Raw genomic sequence first — 17365 nt, 5'->3', positions numbered from 1 at the left:
GCCTGTTTTTCCACACCACGGGCTGTCCTCGGGCAAGCTGTGGGCAGTGCAGGGCAGAGGCGGCCAGAGGGTCCGTGCGTGCCCAGGAGCCGCACGCCGGGCTGGCCCAGAGCAGCCGGCCCAACCGGCTCCGCAGTCTGCAGGAGTATCCAGGAGACAGGGTGGGAACAGAAAATGGATGGGGCGCTGGATAGGCACAAAGTGGCCATAATATATAGAGTGCTGCACCACAGAAACTGGTTTATATTCTAAGCCAACTCATCAAATCCTGCGTATACGTAGCCTGAGAGATTTAGTACTAATGAATGTGCAGCAGCCATCTCCGTAGTTACTCCATCTAAAGTAAATTATTGTAAACAGCAGTGAATAAAGTTCTCCCTTTCTTCTTGCCTAAGAGAACATTAGAGCCTGATGTAGAAAATGCACTTGCCTTTCATGATCTTTGCAGAGACAATCTCCTTTTGAGCAGCTGCCAATGCTGGGCTCCTGTCCCTCAGGTAGCTCTGCTACTGCTACTAAGGACACACACTACTCACCAGGCGTGTTAAATGAACTCTTCATGCAGCGAAAATCATCTTGAGTGTTTTATGTTTTACACAAAAAATCTATTTCTGTGTGTTTAATTTCTTCTTCATCCACCTTTTTTTTCCTTTCTTTCTTCTGGTAACACAGTTCAAGCAAGGAGGAATGTATCAGAATGGGTCCATTGTGCACAACCTACAGAACAGATCATTACCTTCCACTTGTTTTAAAACTCTGGAAGAATAGGTATTCTGTAATTGCCATAATAAGCTGCGACAGGGGTATAGACAATAGAGATTGTTTCCAGACAACTAATTTAGTTGGCTGGATCTTTGCTCTAGACAGTGCAGAATTGAGGGTGGCCACTGGGAAGAAAAATCTTAACTGTCCCATGTCTTGGAGATCATTGAGACACGATAGACATGGGCATCTCAGGTTGTTTCCAGTCATTTTATGCAGTGGAAGTGTGCTGCGTACTTGAAATCTTAGGTTTTGTATTATTCTACTTGAGGATCACTGATTTCCAGCAGGCCGACGCAGGCCAAAAAGAAAGTAATCTGTAAAAAGGACTGTTTAGCTGGGGTATTGCATGATATTACCTGGGTTTCTCATGTGGTTGCATAATTTATTTTTGTTCTCATGCATATTTTGTCCTTGTTCATGTGAACATTTTTTCTTAATTGGAATATGCAGAGCTGTAGGGAGAGGCATATTGCCCTGCAATCCGCGCCCTCCTCCTGCAGCCACTTAAAACGTAACAGAGCACACCTCTCCGTGACTGGAAAAAATTTGTTTTTTAAGGAAACGCCTGACTCAGATTGCGGGCCTACCTCCGGTGCAAAGATTTTTTTTGAGATCACTTAGTGAAATCTGAAAGCTGGAATCACCAGTGAATTCTTCAGTGAAACGGACTGAGTCAGCAGCAGCGCGGCATCTGCTGCTTGGCTGAGTGCATGGAGGTGTATTGTCTGGGGAAGGTCAGCACATGATTCATCAGCATCTGCATGCACTTTGCTTCATCTATTTCATTATAAGGGTGGAAGGCTGAGGCCAGGGGATGAGACTCTTAGTTTCGGCAGCCTACCAGCCGATCAAAGGTATCTTTCCTTGTTTCAAACAGCCTTCTGTTTGTTTTCGGTTTTGTTTTCCAGTGATGGGTCCTGCTGGAAAGAGCTTTCTGATGGCACAGCTGTGAGTGAAACCAGCACAATATGTTCAGTGTTGAGGACCTCCTGATTTCTCATGGATACAAATTGTCAAAAAATCCCCCTGTTTCATATGAGAACAGATATGATGGATACCGGCATGAAGTCACAGGGAACAGATCTGCTCAGAGAACGCTGAATGGGTTTGAGGCAGAATCAAGAGCCGGGGCATACAGCAAGAAACCTCTGGTGAAAACCAACTCGAGCAGCACTGAAAGCAGCCATGGGAGCCAAGGGAGGCAAGCGGGTCCTGGTTGCCACCATGACCTTCAGGGTTTGTCCACTTTTCATACTTCAGAAGGGGGGTAAGTTTCAGCATCATGCCATGGCTTTGCTTTCTCTTCCTTTTGGTCCTGACAGATAACTAAGCATGACCCTAACCCTTGACACCACCTTCCTGTGATCCTTTCCTGCTCCCATACTAGTGACCAATGCCATGCACTGCAAGTCCACACAAAGCAGTAGCACATCTATTCACCTTCTGCTAGAGCGAGGCCTTTGAGAATATTGGGGTGATGGGAAGTGGCCAAGTGTGGGAAAATGTCATTTACTAATATGGTCTGTGTCAGAAAGGCCTTTTTGATGGGCTTAGAGAAGCTCAGTCCAAGTACAGTAAAAAAAAATGGGGCAGAAGCTCTTCCTTTTCTTCAGTTCTAAAAAAATGAACCATACTGCCACATACACCCCCTGGGTTTTGCTGTAGATTCAGCCATGTGCAGCTCTCGGTGGGTGTTCCAACGTGCACCGGGCACTCTCGTGTTTTTTTAAGGCCGCTCTCGTGGAATAAACATGAGAAGGTGCCTGTTTCTTTCTTCTTAAAACAGCTCAAAGCCAGTGGAAGCTCTTGTCGTCACTCCATAAAATGTGCCTGTACAACAGTGGCTTGCTGGGCGCGGAGTACGTGCGTGCCGGGGCTGGGGCAGGCTGGGCAGGAAGAGCTATGTGTACACACCGCCGCTCGGCCATTGTTCTGCGGCTATTTGAGTGCTGCAGACGAACAAAGGAAGGGGGCTAGAGCAGGACTGGAAGCCAGCCCAAGCGTGACGATAGTTTAGGAGGAAAAGCCCCTTCCTCCTGACGAACGGGCTTGAAACTGAAAGCAGGGCAAAACGCTGCCGCCTTGGGAGCTTGTCCTCCTACGAAGACCTTCAGTAACATGTGGCAAAGGCACGTGTCCCCTGACTGCTGGGCTCGTCTGCTCTTTCCCTTCGTGTCTCTTCCCCTTGCAAGCCTGTTTGCCTGGAGCAGGAATGGCTCCTGGCTGCCAGCTAGGATAACGGGCAGGAAGAGATGTCAGCCCTGTGAAGCAGTTCTGGGGCAGCAAGTCCCAGCTGTGGTGAAGGTCCCCAGGTGGAACCATCCCTTCTGGAGAATGAAGGACACAGATTTAAAGGTAATAAGGAGGATCCTTCGTGGTGCGTTTTGGGCGAAGTAACCTGGACAGCAATAAAGTGAGGAAAGATACTGAAAAGGCTTCAGAGCAGGGGAAGAGAGTGTGAGGGGTGTCAAGGAAGGCGGCGCTTGGCCTTGGAGATAACTTTACAACGTGGAGAAAAACTGGTATGTAGCAGATACGGCTGTGCAAGGCTGGAAGAGACCTCAGCACAGCCTGCACGGGTGCCCGGGAGTGTAGGAGTACTGCTGCATCCCTGCCTCCGACCTCGCCGGGGGCTTCTGCGGGGGACCGTGTGTCTGCCCCACGTCTCGGACATGGCAGCGGTATCTGTAGCTGCAGGTGTCAGCTAAATACAAAATAATGCTCTCTGACTTTTTAAATGCCTCTTTCTGACATCTCAAAATGCAAGGGGTGGAACCCGTCAGTCTGCAGCATAGTTAAATATTCCATCCTGGTTTTAAAAAGTGGCTTTTCCCCATAAAATAGGGAGCACAGCCCTGGAAATGGTTTTGTCACACTTTCACAAAAATAGAACTCTTTTCTTACTATTATTGTTACAGCAAACTCTGATTCCTAGTGAGCCTCTTACAAGGCAGTACCAGCTAGGAACAAGGGAAAACCTTTGTATCAGCCGTCCCCTGGGTGGGCAGAGGACCTCTGGTGCAGAGCGTGACACCGCCGCTGTCCTGCTGGGACGGGGAGGGAGCAGGGAGCTGCCTGGGCCAGATCCAGGGAAGGTCTCTGCAGCGTCGTCGCTGGAGCACCCGCGTTTCAGTTGCTGAGCTCCAGGGTGACAGTCCCCCTGGGGGAGCATCTGAGGCGCGGGGCTAGCCACAAAACATGAGCTGCTTTAAAACAGGCTTTGTACGGGCCCGCTTTGGGGTGTTTGGGCCTGTTGAGGGCGGGCCATAGTGAACTTTGGTCTTGCTGTCTGGTTTCTGGACTGTCACAGGACATAGATTCCCGGTTCTCAAGCTGGGCCAGAAAGGCACACTGCTGAGACTTGGGGACCATTTGGGCCCGAAGAGGGGACAACCACCCAGCAAGGTCCAGCAGGAAGACACTGCTCTTTGGGCATCACAGGCTGCCTGTAGTCACCTCCTGATGCTGCCTTCCCAGTGCAGCACAGCGGGAGGAGCGGGCCAGAAGAGGCCGTGTGTGTCCCAACTACCTTCACAGACCTTGACCAGCTCCACGGCAATTTGGAGCGTGACTCAGGCTCCTCTGCCAGGGAATTATCTACACCACACTCAGGCTCAGACCACTGATGTAGAAGAGCTAGTCACCCTCCAAACGCCACAGAAGTGAGTGATGTTGCCCGCCTCATCTCTGCCTTCTCAAACAGGTTTGCAGGGCTAAGGGTGTTTCATGGCAGCGGGGGATGATGCTGTTGTCTCCACTCATTGGGATTGTTCTGCTGATCAGACCTTGCTGAGGAGGAGGAGGAGGTGAGATGCTTCATAGCAACTGCAGGTGGGCACATCACACCGCCCGCCGCTGCTGCTTGCAAGGGGAGAGTGACGCCCCAACGGAGCAGGGAATTGATGTTCTGCTCCATCCCATTGTTCTTCAGGCAACGCGTAGGAGCAGATGGTGGGAGGGCTGTCCTGGCTGTCCTTGCTTAACTGAGCATTAGGAGGCTGCACAGTAAAGGTTTGGAAGAGGAGATGAGGCAAAGAAAATGGGAAAGCTGACCCTATGGGTAGAGATGAGAAAGGTTCACAGGAGAAATCCCTCCTGCTTCTCTTGTGAGTGGAGAGAAGAGGCACTTTGCTTAGCTGTTTGTGTGGGAGGAACTATGTTGGTAGCTAGCAAATTTAGAGATAAATAGATAGCATCATTAATGAGATTACCTGCTGGAAAAAATAGGAAAGTGTACTGGTGTTTCCCTCTGTTGAGGCTTGGAAGAGCGTACGTGAGGACAGGATCCCATAATAGAACAGAAGCTGCCAGTGCGCAAAAGCAGCCCTCTGAATTTTTTTCCCCCTTGCTGACAAATCCTGGAAATCTCTTAATGGTGCCTCCTCGTTGGGCACAAAGTCTGTCCTGGTGCCAGTGGCCCACCCACCCTGAGCTGCTGGGTGCCTAATGCCTACGGCTTGCATGCTGGCAGCCAGAAACAGGGACAGGAGGTCACCCGGTATTGCTAGATAGCCCTGCAGTGGCCTCATTCTGCAGGGGTTTGGCTTCATAGCCTGTGCCATGCTCCTTCACTTTTGGCCCCGTTCTGTGGGTCACGCAAGGTCCTGTTGGTCCAGCACTGCCCTGGGGGAACCGGTCAGCTTCAGCCCATTGCTCTGAGAGGGGCAGCTCAGTGGAATGCAGTTGTGCAGCTGGTGCAGGGTGGACTGATGGCCTCCTTTCTTGCAAAGTCCTAAAATTCATAGAAAGCTAGCAATATAAATTTCTTTTTTTTAAATGGTTTTCATTGGATTAATTTTATATAGAATCAATTCAAAGCACTTTATGACAGCAAATGTGATGTCTGTTAGAAAAGAGTTCGTAATATTAAAATCTAACTCCTTGGTCCCATGGGACCACTCTGTCCCTGGCACTTAAATCTTCCCGGTTGGTCGCATGGGACTGCTCCTTCCTTGGCACCCCTTGCAGCTGTGAAGCACTTGCTGTATCTGAGTGTGCATGTCTTCATGTGTCAGTGCCGTTGCATCATGGAGTGAAATATAATTGCATAGTGGCATGGTCAGAGACTAGCTGCTGCTAAGAGGGATCGTGTGGTCTCTTCATTGGTAATGAATCATGGACGCAAAGACTGCAGCATGACTGGCATTCACCATCCAGAGAGGTAGCATTGCTGAGGCTGTAGTGAAGCATTTTGAACTTGGGGTGGCTCTTGGATGCTTCCCTTTCTCACAGCTTCTTTTGACTGTAAGACCCAAAAGTGTCATATAGCCTGGAAGGAGCCACTCTGCTGCAGCTGCAGCCACAAGCAGCATGGTTGTGCTCTGCTGCCCTGCTGCCATGCCTGCTGCCTGCAGGTGCGCAGGAGCCACTCTCCATCTTTTGGAGCAAAAGAGTCTTCAGGCTGGAGCTAAGCTGGAAGGTCCATGGGGAGACTGTGGAGCATCCTCTTCCCACTGCACAGTGGAGTGCCATCCCCTCCAGAGGCTTTCAGGGCCCAGGAAACAGGTTGTCTGTGTAGCCATCTTTAGCGCCTGAGCCAGGAGCTGGAAAGACTGGTATTGTCCACCTTGTGACTAGATCACAGAAAAGATGAGGTTTAAAATGCTGTAAATACCTCCTTTTAAATGTCTTTTCTACATTCACGTTGCAGTGATGACATAGTACAGGTCACAGAGGTTTGTATCATGTTCAGAAATTTATTGCTGGAACCTAGTTATTAATCTTTTAATATTTAAAAATAAATTTAATCTTTTAAACAGCTTTTAATAAATGGAGGAACATCCTTTCTAATTGAAGCTGTCCTAACTTAGGCTAATTTACTTTAATGAACGTCTGAGCTTGGGTTTTGTTTGCTTTTAAAAAAGCAAACTAAGCAAAACTCTTCTGGTTTAGGGTTTCCTAGGAAAGAGTCGAGTAGTGCTTCCTTGCCTATTCCTGATTTCCTGTTACATCCTTTAAACATCCAGCACATGCCATTCTTGTGCTGTTAGTTGCAATTGTTGCAAATCTCAGTATTAGTGTCTACCAATGATGTTGTCCTTCCCCCAATGTTTTTATATTTGGATTGATAAGAATTTGGGTTCACTTTGGGGTTTTTTTTAATCGTGAATTAAGCCATGCAACAACATCTCTGGAAATGTAAAGATCAAGATTTTTAGATGTTTTTCTAAAAGACATGCGGCCACTGAAGCAGGAATCATTTCGGGGAAGTCTGATGGCCTGCGATGAGCAAGATGTCAAACTAAATAATCATAACAGTCTCTACTGATCTTGGAACCTATGACTCTGTACTTCCTGTGATTTCTGTAGACCCTTTTACGATGATGGTTAAAACCAAACAGAAAGAGCAATCTGTCCATTCCCTCCTCATTGTTGCTAGACCCCGTTTCTCACCTCGTTTTGTAAATGCAGATACAAATGGTGCCGTAGCAGCATGGGGGTGAGATGAAAAGGTAGATTTGATAATCTCAGAAGAAGGCAGCATTTGTTCAGCTGCATGTTTCCACATGGAAATGTTCATTGTTACAACAATCAACTCGCCAGTATAGGAGGTGTCCTGGTATATCTCACTGATTAATGAAGACGTCTGTTACTTCCTAGGGTTCATCGATCGAACTGTACTTTGTGCCTCAGAGGCAGAACATTTTATTCAGATGTTAAGTCTTAATCCACTTGAATAAATATGAACAAGATGCTCCTTATCCCAGTTTGGTTTTTAAACTTTTATAGTCATAGGACAAAGTTAACATACATACGACAAAATTGCTGTGGATCTGGATTGCTTAGTTTTCATTCCAAATTTTGAATTGTATTATGTTTTCTCAAACTGCTATTTGAATAGATCATTGGTTTTAGTAAAAAAGACCCAGATGACACTGTTTATATACCTTGGGGTGGAGAGAAAAGAAAGAAATTCTTGGGTTCTATCTACATACTTGTCCTATTTCTGTCAATTTTGATTTTTCTTTCCAGTCTTGTGCTGGTGGCAGCTACATAGTGTAAAGGCAGTTATATTGTTGGACACCTTAGGTACAAGAATAGCAGAACACGGTTCAAGTAGAAGATTAATTATTTATATAGAAAGGTACCGATTTTCTTCAGCAGTAATATATTAAATAGTTTACAGTCTGTTCAGAACACACAAAGAACCTATTCTGTTCATTTAAATCTGTGTTCTGAATTTCTAATCTGCAATAAAATGTCTAATGTCTTTCATATTTCATATGCTGGAGTTAATCCCTCTTTTATTTAACAGTGTTATACTTCTTTTGAGGTATTTTAGATTTCAGATATTGGTTCTGTCTTATTCAGAACTGCGCTGATACATCACCATTGTTGTGGCGTGTATCATTTCATCCAAAGCACTTCGAAGACATTTGTTCCCTTTGAAAGACAAACAAAAATCAACAGTGGAAATGACATGTTGCATTTCAGCTCTTGTACTAGGATGCAAATCATGCTTCTTACAGAATATATCTTATGAAATAGCCCCCTACCTGTTCTCCTCAGCTCTACTTTTTAGCTTTCGATTCCTATTAAACTTGCGTACCACAGTAGTCCCCTTGACGTCTATAGATTTGGATGTAGCAGAGTGCAGAAATAAGTTCAACACAATCATTTCTGGTTTTCTGGTGTCCATCAAGGAGGGCTGTGCATGTTTGCACAGCACGTAACTGTGTGCATTTGTTTCTCTTTCTAACAGCTTTGCGTAGCTAACAACATGCCAGCAGAGCATCAGTCCCTTCCTTTACTCATATTAATGACTGACTTTTAAATCCTCTCATTAAAATCATAAAGTCATCTGGTTGCAAATAAATTCCACAAACCCCATTGGCATAACTCAACATTTGACCTCCTAATGGCCTTACCCATAAGGGAAAGAAAGGACATCTGTGCAAACTGCCTGGTGACACTGTGTTTCTTTTTCAGGGTTTATGACAAGACTCAATTAGCATGGTCTTCCCAGCCCAGGACTGATAAAGATCTCGCCTACTGGAGAAGACGAGGACAGGACTTCAGTGTGCTACTGAGCTATTCCCAGAAAGGCGGCGTGGAAATGAAAGGCCTGTCTGCAGCCCCGGGGGCACCCCGGCACCCCAGGGAGAGTCAGCTGAAGGTGGGGACGGGCGCAGGGTATGCCAGAAGAAGCGGCTTGCAGGAAAGCTGCGAAGTGCCCGGCGACTGCAAATGGCAGAGTCTGGGAATGGAAAGCTGGAACCAGACAAAAAAGGCAGGGAGGCAAATGTCCGAGGGTGACAGGGAGAAGCTGCTTCAGGAGCTGTATTCGCTCACCCTGGGAGATAACGTACTGAGCACCCACAACAAGGGGAAATCACAGTCCTTGCCGAGGGTCCTTTCACCAGAGAGTATGAGGTGCGTGGAAATGCCCTCCCTAAACAACAGCAACAGCTCACTCAGCGTAACTAAAACCCCCTCCTATCCCCAAAACAGACTGAGTGTGGAACCAGCCAAGCACCACGAAACGGGAGGCCATTTCCTTCCCCTAGTGAAACCCAAGTACGGGAGACCTCTGAAGCCTCCGTCTTACGAACTGCAGCGGCAGACAAGGTCACCTGCAGAAACTGTGGGTTTCCAGGACCACTACCAGAAAGATGAACCCATCCCCTACTTAGCCAAAGTTAATGAGCCAAGGCAAGATGCTTGCATTCAAGACTCTGCTTTGGAGCCCCCGGTCTATGTACCTCCTCCATCTTACAAATCCCCAACTCACCAAAATGTGACCCCACATCCCCTCAATGAAGTGCCTAACAATGACACGTATGCCAGCAGTGATCATCAGGGTCCTGTGGAGCGGGTTGTCCCCTGCCAACGACCAGCTGCCAATACTTTTGAAGTGGGAGGCGACCCTTGCAAAGACAACCACCTTCCTCATGGGAAGCAAAGCCATGCGAGGCGCCCTGCTGACTACTTGCGTTCTGTTCAGTATATTCCATTTGACGATCCTCGAATACGACATATTAAAATTGCACCACCGGAAGGTCTGCAGGACAACGCTAAATACACTGAAAATGCATGTAGTCCCCGTTCTGGTGCTTTGCAAGAGAGAGATCTTGAAGTACAGTACAACAGTGCCTTCTCGGATGCATCAAACTTGACCAATTCTGCAAAGGGAGAAAGAACTTCCAACAGCTCCACCCATAGCAACAGATGGTTGGCACCATCCATCCGAGATCAGGAAAATTGTGCCTTGCCAGACCAAAGAGATAGTTGTAGCACAACTAATCACAGCCCCCGTAATGAAGCCAGCATAGAGTACGCAAAAGGCAAACCCTCTGTAAGAAATTCACATATGGACAGCACCTGTGAGACTGTTACGAAAGTGAAAAAGTTTGAACCTGGAACTGGGATGCAGAGCAAAAAGAGTTCAAAGAAAAAAATGAATGAAACTATATTTTGTTTGGTCTCTATCCCAGTTAAATCAGAATCCAATCTGCCAGATACAGATAGGAACAACAACATAACCCAGAGCCCTGATAAGAATGGGTTTGATAACAATGGGGCTTTGCAAGAACAAAGTCTCTTAAGTATGTCTTCAACGGACTTGGAGTTACAAGCGCTTACAGGAAGCATGACCAATAAAAATGAGTTACAAAAACAAGAGTTGTGGAGACCAGAAGAGTTCAAACAAATGAATGACCTCAGATTTATTCAGCCTACAAAACACAGAGAGCTCAAATACTCTGGCTCCTGGCCAGGTGATCAGTACAAAGACCAGCAGACACAGACCAGTTTCACTGAAGAACCTAATAGCCCACAATTTTTCCATGGTAAAAAACCTGGGCAGCCCAGTAGTAACAAAACGCTGTCTCCAAAGCTCCCAGGATGTACAGCATCCACCACAGGGTCAAAACAGGCGGGGTTGCCTTCTGACGAGAGAAGCTGCAGACAGACCGCCTACGGCATGAAGGGTCAGATGCATCTCAGCCAGTCTAGCAACAGTGCATTTTCCAGGACCGCCACCTCGGTCCTTCAGGCCCCATCTCCAAAAGCCCACCAGAGCCAGCCCTTGCCTGCCCAGGAGAGGGAAACCGGCCTTTTTCCCCGGGGAGATATAGTTAAGGGAGAAGCAGGCGCTCCCTGCAACAGTAAAGAGCTGTTTGGGCAGTTTCTGTTGAAACCTGTCAGTCGCCGTCCCTGGGATGCAATAAGTGAGCTAGAAAGTTTTAACAAGGAGCTGCAAGAGCAGGAGGAGAGCACAAGCAGTGAAGAAGATTTGGAAAGTGCTGCAGCTTCTCCACAGGCAGGTGCCCTTACACAGAGGAGGGCATCCAGAAATGAGAAGTTGAACCAGGAGCCAAAATACGGTAGGAAATCAGAAATGGTGGTCTCAGAGGTGCCTGTATTTAAGCCAGGAAGAGTTAAAAGTAAGTCTGAAAGTTGGAGTGTGGGGACAGAGCATGGTGGTGAGCCGGGCTGCGTTGGCTCTCAAGGCGCCTCGCAGCCAGGAGGGAGCAGTGAAGGAGTCAGGCCAGCAGATGGAAGTCTGATAACAGAAATGAGGACAGGGGAAGCCAAGAGCAGAACAAGCAAGCAGCAAGTTCGTGTGGGCCCTCTCAAGAGAGTTTTGTCCAGTAGCCCAAGCAGTTCATGTCACAGTAATCCTTTCAATAACCCTGTCTTGCAGGAGATGAGCGAAGACCAAAATTACCTAGACTTTGTTAAACTAAGCAAAGGTGTAACTCCCACGAATGATACGGCATTAGAGAGAGGCTCAGTAGTACGCTTGTCACTAACGAAGAGGAACCAAGGGCGCTCTGAGCCGGATTTGAGGTCAGTGGGACTTGATGTAGCCCCAGGACCTGGTGCTAACAATTCCGATCACTCTTCAAATGCAAATGCAGTGGAAATCCCTGTGAATGAGTCATTGCAGGCCAGAGCTGCAAGAATTTTAGGTATAGATATAGCAGTGGAGTCTCTCCTTCCAGATGACCATGTTGGGTCCCATGCAGGCACTAGCCCTGCAAATGGTGCCCAGGACTTTGAGTCATCACTGGGGAGCACAGTAAGTGAAAAAGAAGGAAAAAAAGAGGGTTCTTATGAAGGCAGACGAAAGTGTGGCTGGACAGAGAGTGCTCTCTTTGTCAGAGTGGGAGGCCGATCTTTATACCCTGATGAAGGCCAGACCACTCACCAGGAAGCCAGCGCTAAAACACCGGTAACTGAGCAAGTTCTTGAACAACCTGCGAGTCCCAGCCAAGGTGAGGACCAAAACTTGGTTTGCAAGTCAGCTGTGTATCAGCATTCAGAAAAGAGAGTGAGAAGCACCTCAAAAGTGATAGAGACACTCCAAGGCAAGCTCACTTCTCCACCTAGCCGGACTGCCATGGATCGCTTAGTGCGAATGAAAGAAGTTGACTCTGTGTCCCGGATGAGACGTCTGAGCATTAAGAGTGCAGACTCGGGAGAGGAGGTGGACGAGGAGAAGCTGTTGAGGGTACAAGAGGAGAGAGGAAACAAACTGGCAAGCTCAGGGGCTGTTTCCAAGCGTATTATCTCTCTCAGTGAAAACGGATATTTAGGTGGAATGGACAAGAAGAGGATCGACAGAGATTTTTCTTTAGGTAAGACCCTGTGGTGGGAGATCCAAATGGGTACTGTTTCCTTAGGTAATGGGCATGATCGGTTTGCTTATGCCCACATAACGCTGCTCAAATAGTAACAGGCTGTAGGTGGTACTGCCCCTGTCTGGTTGCCACCCGCTTTGCTCTCCTTGTGGAAGAGATAACATGAGTGTTCTCTGATCCCATTTTAGGAGAAGTTACTGTAAAACTCATTTGTGATACCGAAACTTATTCACAGAGACAGGAGCGCTCCCTGAGGTCTCATCTCTGTCTAATTGTTTCAGGGAACAGCCAGCTTCAAACAGCAGAGTTCAGAGATAGCCACTCTAGTGCCAGTGTTTGGGAACACGTGGTGATTTAATCATAACCTCTCCTTGAATACCCATTTTTTCCCTCTCTAATACTTAAGTAGACACATACTATATCAGAGTTCAGAAGAAACTAAAAATAAAAATCTGATGTTCTTCTGTGACGCCTCTGGGAAATGGCTGCGTTAAGGGGCCTGGAAAATTCTCTCTCCCTCTCTCATGAATATTTTCCAGATCAGATGTTGAGAATAACTGTTATCCCCAGGTCAAATGGAAAGTTGACTTTTTCAGTGAACACCTTTTCTTTTTTCTTGGTGTTCCTCATCTCTCAAAGGCGTATAAACTTGTGTAGTCCATATGCATCCCCAAAGAGTAACATGAGCTGTTCTCTCTCCAAAACACTTTTCATACAGCATTGTGTTGAACAACTGAAAATCAGTTGTTGCCGTAGATCTGTGTAAAGGGATAAATGTCCCAGGCCACCTGTCTACTCCATTAAATTAATTGGAGTGAGCAAATGTGTGGTGTGAAAGTTGTTAAATTACTATTAATCTCCTCCTTCCTTTTACCATCCTCTCTGTAACAGCTGATGTTCTACCTTGAAATCTGCACAGGTTATTCATTAAACCTCATCGATATAAATCTGTTCACAGTTTTCCAGTACAGAGGGACTGAAATTAAATGGAGCATAGTTTAAAGTGGATTTATGTATTTCCATCTGAAGAGAAATATTTGTATGAGTTCTAAGGATTGACTCCTGCAGTCCTGCAGCCTTTCCCTTCATGTCTTTTTCTGTATCCCACAGCTCTGTGTCTCTTTCTGCTCTGAGCTGTGTTTCTCTAGACCAGATTTTCCAAACAGGCTAATTTAGCTCCCTTGTATCCATCAGGTCTAGTATGCCCCACATGCATTTCATATGCTTTCCTCCCTTGGGGTTTCTGTTGGAGTGAAGAAAATAACTGTTGTGGTGACATGACTTCAGGGATGTATCAAAACAGATTGTCTGTGTTTTATTGGAGAGTTATTCTGCAGTAAATTAGGTCTAAAATTATCCCTCTTGCTGACAATGCCAGGCTTGTATTCCACAGTGTGTTCCCACTGCAGCAGTTCCCTCACAGACGTAACAGCCCTCCCCACGTCTGGATAACATGGGTGTCCCTTCCTGCCACGCACATCCAGTACCACATGGGGCGGGAAGGCTGGCTTCTTCCCATCCGAAAAGACCTTGATTTGCTGATGGCCACAAGATCGTCACCTTACCCTAACGGGGCAGGACTGAAGACTCCTGTTTGTAGAAAGGCGTGATGTTGTGTCTTCCTCTGTCAATCTCACTCCCAACTTCCAGACTAGCTCGCTGGTACCATTGAAATCCAAAATGAGAATCCTGGAAAACCATTGTATTTGTTGCTTTTAAAGAGTAAATATTGCTAAAGGCCATTCTATTTGGAACGAGGTTGGGGGATGTTAGTCTTATAATTGCAGACTGGGCCCGTCGCAGAGGCTAGAGGCCTTTGCAGAAACAGGTTTTCACATGTATAATGCAGCTTGGCAGATGAACAGTCGTCTCTCAGAGTAAGAACTCTGCCGAAACTCAGTGCAAGAAGCTGATCTTACTATGCAAATACTGCCATTAGAAGAGTATCTCCAAATGTTCCCAAATGCACTGGATGTCTTTTCTCCTTTGCTGTTTGAAGACTGCTTCCATGAGGCTGCTGGTCTGGCTTTGCTTCTGTAGAGAGCATTTCAAATGAGCTTAACCAAATGTTGAATAGACATTTCTGTATCAGTGCTAGAACTCCAATGTTTGTCCCCCCAGCAGTGGGACGTAGCCTGCCGGTCTGGCCCTTTTTTGTCCTTGGTTTAGGTGCTCAGGGTATGGGTAAGCTTTCCAGGAATAAACTGAGCCACGCAGAGGCTCCACGTCTTGTGGCCTGATTTTTACCCTCCGCTACTCCTTGCAACAGTGAGCACCTGCAATTTTGTGGGGAGCTCTATTGGTGTGAATGTGCCTGGCTTCAGGAAAATCAGGCTTCTGAAATGTGAAGCCATTTTTATTCTTAGGTAAACCTCACACAGAGCAGTTTAGAATTTTTGTATGTTTTAGCAGTTTAGGCGGCAAATTTACAATTGAAAAAATGTTACTGCTTTAGAGGCATCTTCCCACACCATCAGTGCATTAAGCCTAGAAAGATGCATCGTTACCCTGGAGTGCACTAGTCCTCAAAGACTTTTTTTCTCTTGATTTTTTTGCATTCATGTGGTGTCTGTGCTTGAAGTTTGGAAATACCAGAAGAGTCTGAATACTGATAAGCAGTTCTGAAAACATAGGTGTTGCTGGCACAGACTCCCTTCTTGGCTGGCCTAGCAATTCGAGGGGAGTGGGCAAGAGAAGTGATAAAGGATCCTGCAGCAGGAATCCACCCACTGGGGCCAAATCCAGAAGTTCTTTCCTAGTCAGTCCCCCCTTGATATGAGTCTGGATGCTGCAGATGGACGCGGGCACACATGAGTAAAAATTTCCCTCTGTGGATTTTTATGCTTGTTTTAATGAAGACATTCACTCACATCAACATAAAAGTCCTGGGGGTGAATGTTTTACTCCAAAGTGTGATACTTGTGTATGCAACTATTTTCACTATTTTCAACTGTTTAAATGCGAGTGCTGTGGGAGTGCAGCCTACAGGAGGGATGCTTAAGGTTAGCACGGATATCCAGGTTGCATAAGAGCAGCAAGTAGCACATGGTAGCACGAGCTGCAGTGCCAGCTTGTCCAGGCCCCTCTGTGCCTACAGACACCTCCATAGGTAGCTCTGGTTCCTCCACACCATGACTGTGCATCCCAAGGAGCCTAGGGCAAGTCAGGCATGTGCATGACCTCCATAGGTAGCCCTGGTTCCTCCACGCCATGACCGTGCATCCCAAGGAGCCTAGGGTAAGTCAGATGTGTGCATGACCTCCACAGGTAGCCCTGGTTCCTCCATGCCATGACCGTGCATCCCAAGGAGCCTAGGGTAAGTCAGGGATGTGCATGATGGCACAGGGCAGGCAGATCTCGCAAGGCAAAGCCGTTTCATTACAATCCTATCCCAGAGTCACAAGGGTGAAGGAAAAGGCTCATATTTGCTCACTTCATGGATAATGTTGGTATAAATCCAATAAAAAAAATATGATAGAAGAGTGTCCTTGGGGCTTCAGGAAAAGAAAAACAAAGAGTAGTCTGTCCTGTGAACTGACAAGAGGTAGGCTAAAAATGAAGACCAATGTTAGTAAGCCAGTTCAGTGCTTGAGTTAATAATGTTCAAAATGTGAGCTGCAGTTTTGCAGACTGAAGTGAGACAGTCTAACCATAGTGATACAACGCAGCTGTGCTTTCCTGTATTCTGTTGAATTAATCTGAACCCAAGGATTTGCGATCGAATGAAGAGACCCTGATGACTGGATGGCATCATTGCTGCTTCAGCCAGCCTTAAACGCCCTACTAGGATACTTAAAACATTTACTTGTTCAGTACAAGGGGGAGCAAATCTTATCTTAATCTGAAAACTAGAAATAATCACTTAACAGTCAGCGTGCTTGTTCCTACCTGCTCAAGATTTCCCAAATTATATCTCCATGCATTTGATCCAAGTTGCTCCTGCATTACATCAGTGTAAATACAGAATTTGGGTCAGGAATGTAGTATGTATCTTTAAGGCTTAAAGTCCAGTATTTGCTTCTTTTTTAATAAAACCTAGGGAAAAGATGTCTTATTTCCGCAGCTAGCAACATTGAATAGATTTCACAATACATTATTAATAGTGTCTTCTTGTCTTGTTTTCAGATACATATGACCCCACCAAAGTTGAAAAGGTGTAAGATGAACAGAGAGGAGAACAGAGAATTCCGCTCTACTAAGAATGTTTCACTGATTTTTTTTTTCTGGGTGCTTTTTGTTTGTCTTTTGTTCTTTGATGCTTGGAAATTGCCTCCATTTGTGGTGTTCATGGTGTACTGATAATGCCTTTACCACTGCCACTAGGAATTAGCTATTCGTATCTGAAACTGTTGCGGAGACTACAGAAAAATCTGACTTCTACATTGGAACCATCTGGCTTTGTAGCGTTAAGACTTACTACCTACTGTTGGCAAAGAGTTTTTATCTGAACTCTATTTCAGTCTTCAGCGGGGATGATGAAATGCATGAAGTGAGGCTTTTGAGCTTTCTCTTTGGTGTAAATGTAAATGTGGGAGATTAGTGAAATGATTTTTAAAAGAATGTGAATTTATAAGCTAAACTTCTAAGTATCTACAGTCTAAACTTTGTTTAACTTAAGGGATTTTTGGCCATAAGTAGAAAGTGCTGCTGCACTACGTGGGGGAAGGAATGCGAGAGAATGGTAGCAAAGACTGATGGTGAAATTATTTTTGACTTCCAGAGTATGAATTTACTCGGATTAAATACTTACTTGCCACCTAGAGAGAAGAAAAGCAAAAACCCCAAAGCTTCTAAAAGATGGAAGACTTTTGTAGTACAGTGTACAGAACCTGTAATTATAGTAGCTGGCAACTAGTGTTTCAAACCAATGCAAAGTATACCACTGGCTGTTTTGCACTCAGTATTACCTATTTTTGTTTTCCTGTTTAGAAATTCTTTATATGAAAGAATAGTAGCTGGTTTAAAATAGCCCATTTTAACAAAGTAACTATATTTCTTGTTACAGAATACTATCT

General features: G+C 46.0%; 1 protein-coding gene across 2 annotated transcripts in view; it reads left to right on the top strand.

Annotated features, from left to right (window-relative positions):
• JCAD (junctional cadherin 5 associated) overlaps positions 1 to 17111 on the top strand; it is a 64156-nt gene extending 47045 nt beyond the window's left edge. Inside the window, exons 2-4 of one of the 2 annotated variants that reach the window (XM_074574370.1) lie at positions 1674 to 2032; positions 8695 to 12347; positions 16476 to 17111. In XM_074574370.1, coding sequence (XP_074430471.1) covers positions 1734 to 2032; positions 8695 to 12347; positions 16476 to 16510 — 3987 coding nt within the window. In that variant the 5' untranslated portion in view covers positions 1674 to 1733 and the 3' untranslated portion in view covers positions 16511 to 17111. Of the gene's footprint in view, positions 1 to 1673; positions 2033 to 8694; positions 12547 to 16475 lie in introns of those variants that run through there. The other variant, XM_074574369.1, reaches the window with a different exon arrangement.
• The last annotated feature ends 254 nt before the right edge of the window (positions 17112 to 17365 follow it).

The sequence above is a fragment of the Larus michahellis genome, chromosome 2, assembly GCF_964199755.1.
Source record: "Larus michahellis chromosome 2, bLarMic1.1, whole genome shotgun sequence".
In the NCBI taxonomy this organism is placed as follows: Eukaryota; Metazoa; Chordata; class Aves; order Charadriiformes; family Laridae; genus Larus; species Larus michahellis.
The sequence above is the reverse complement of the archived record's forward strand: the minus strand, read 5'-3'. Positions and strand labels throughout refer to the sequence as shown.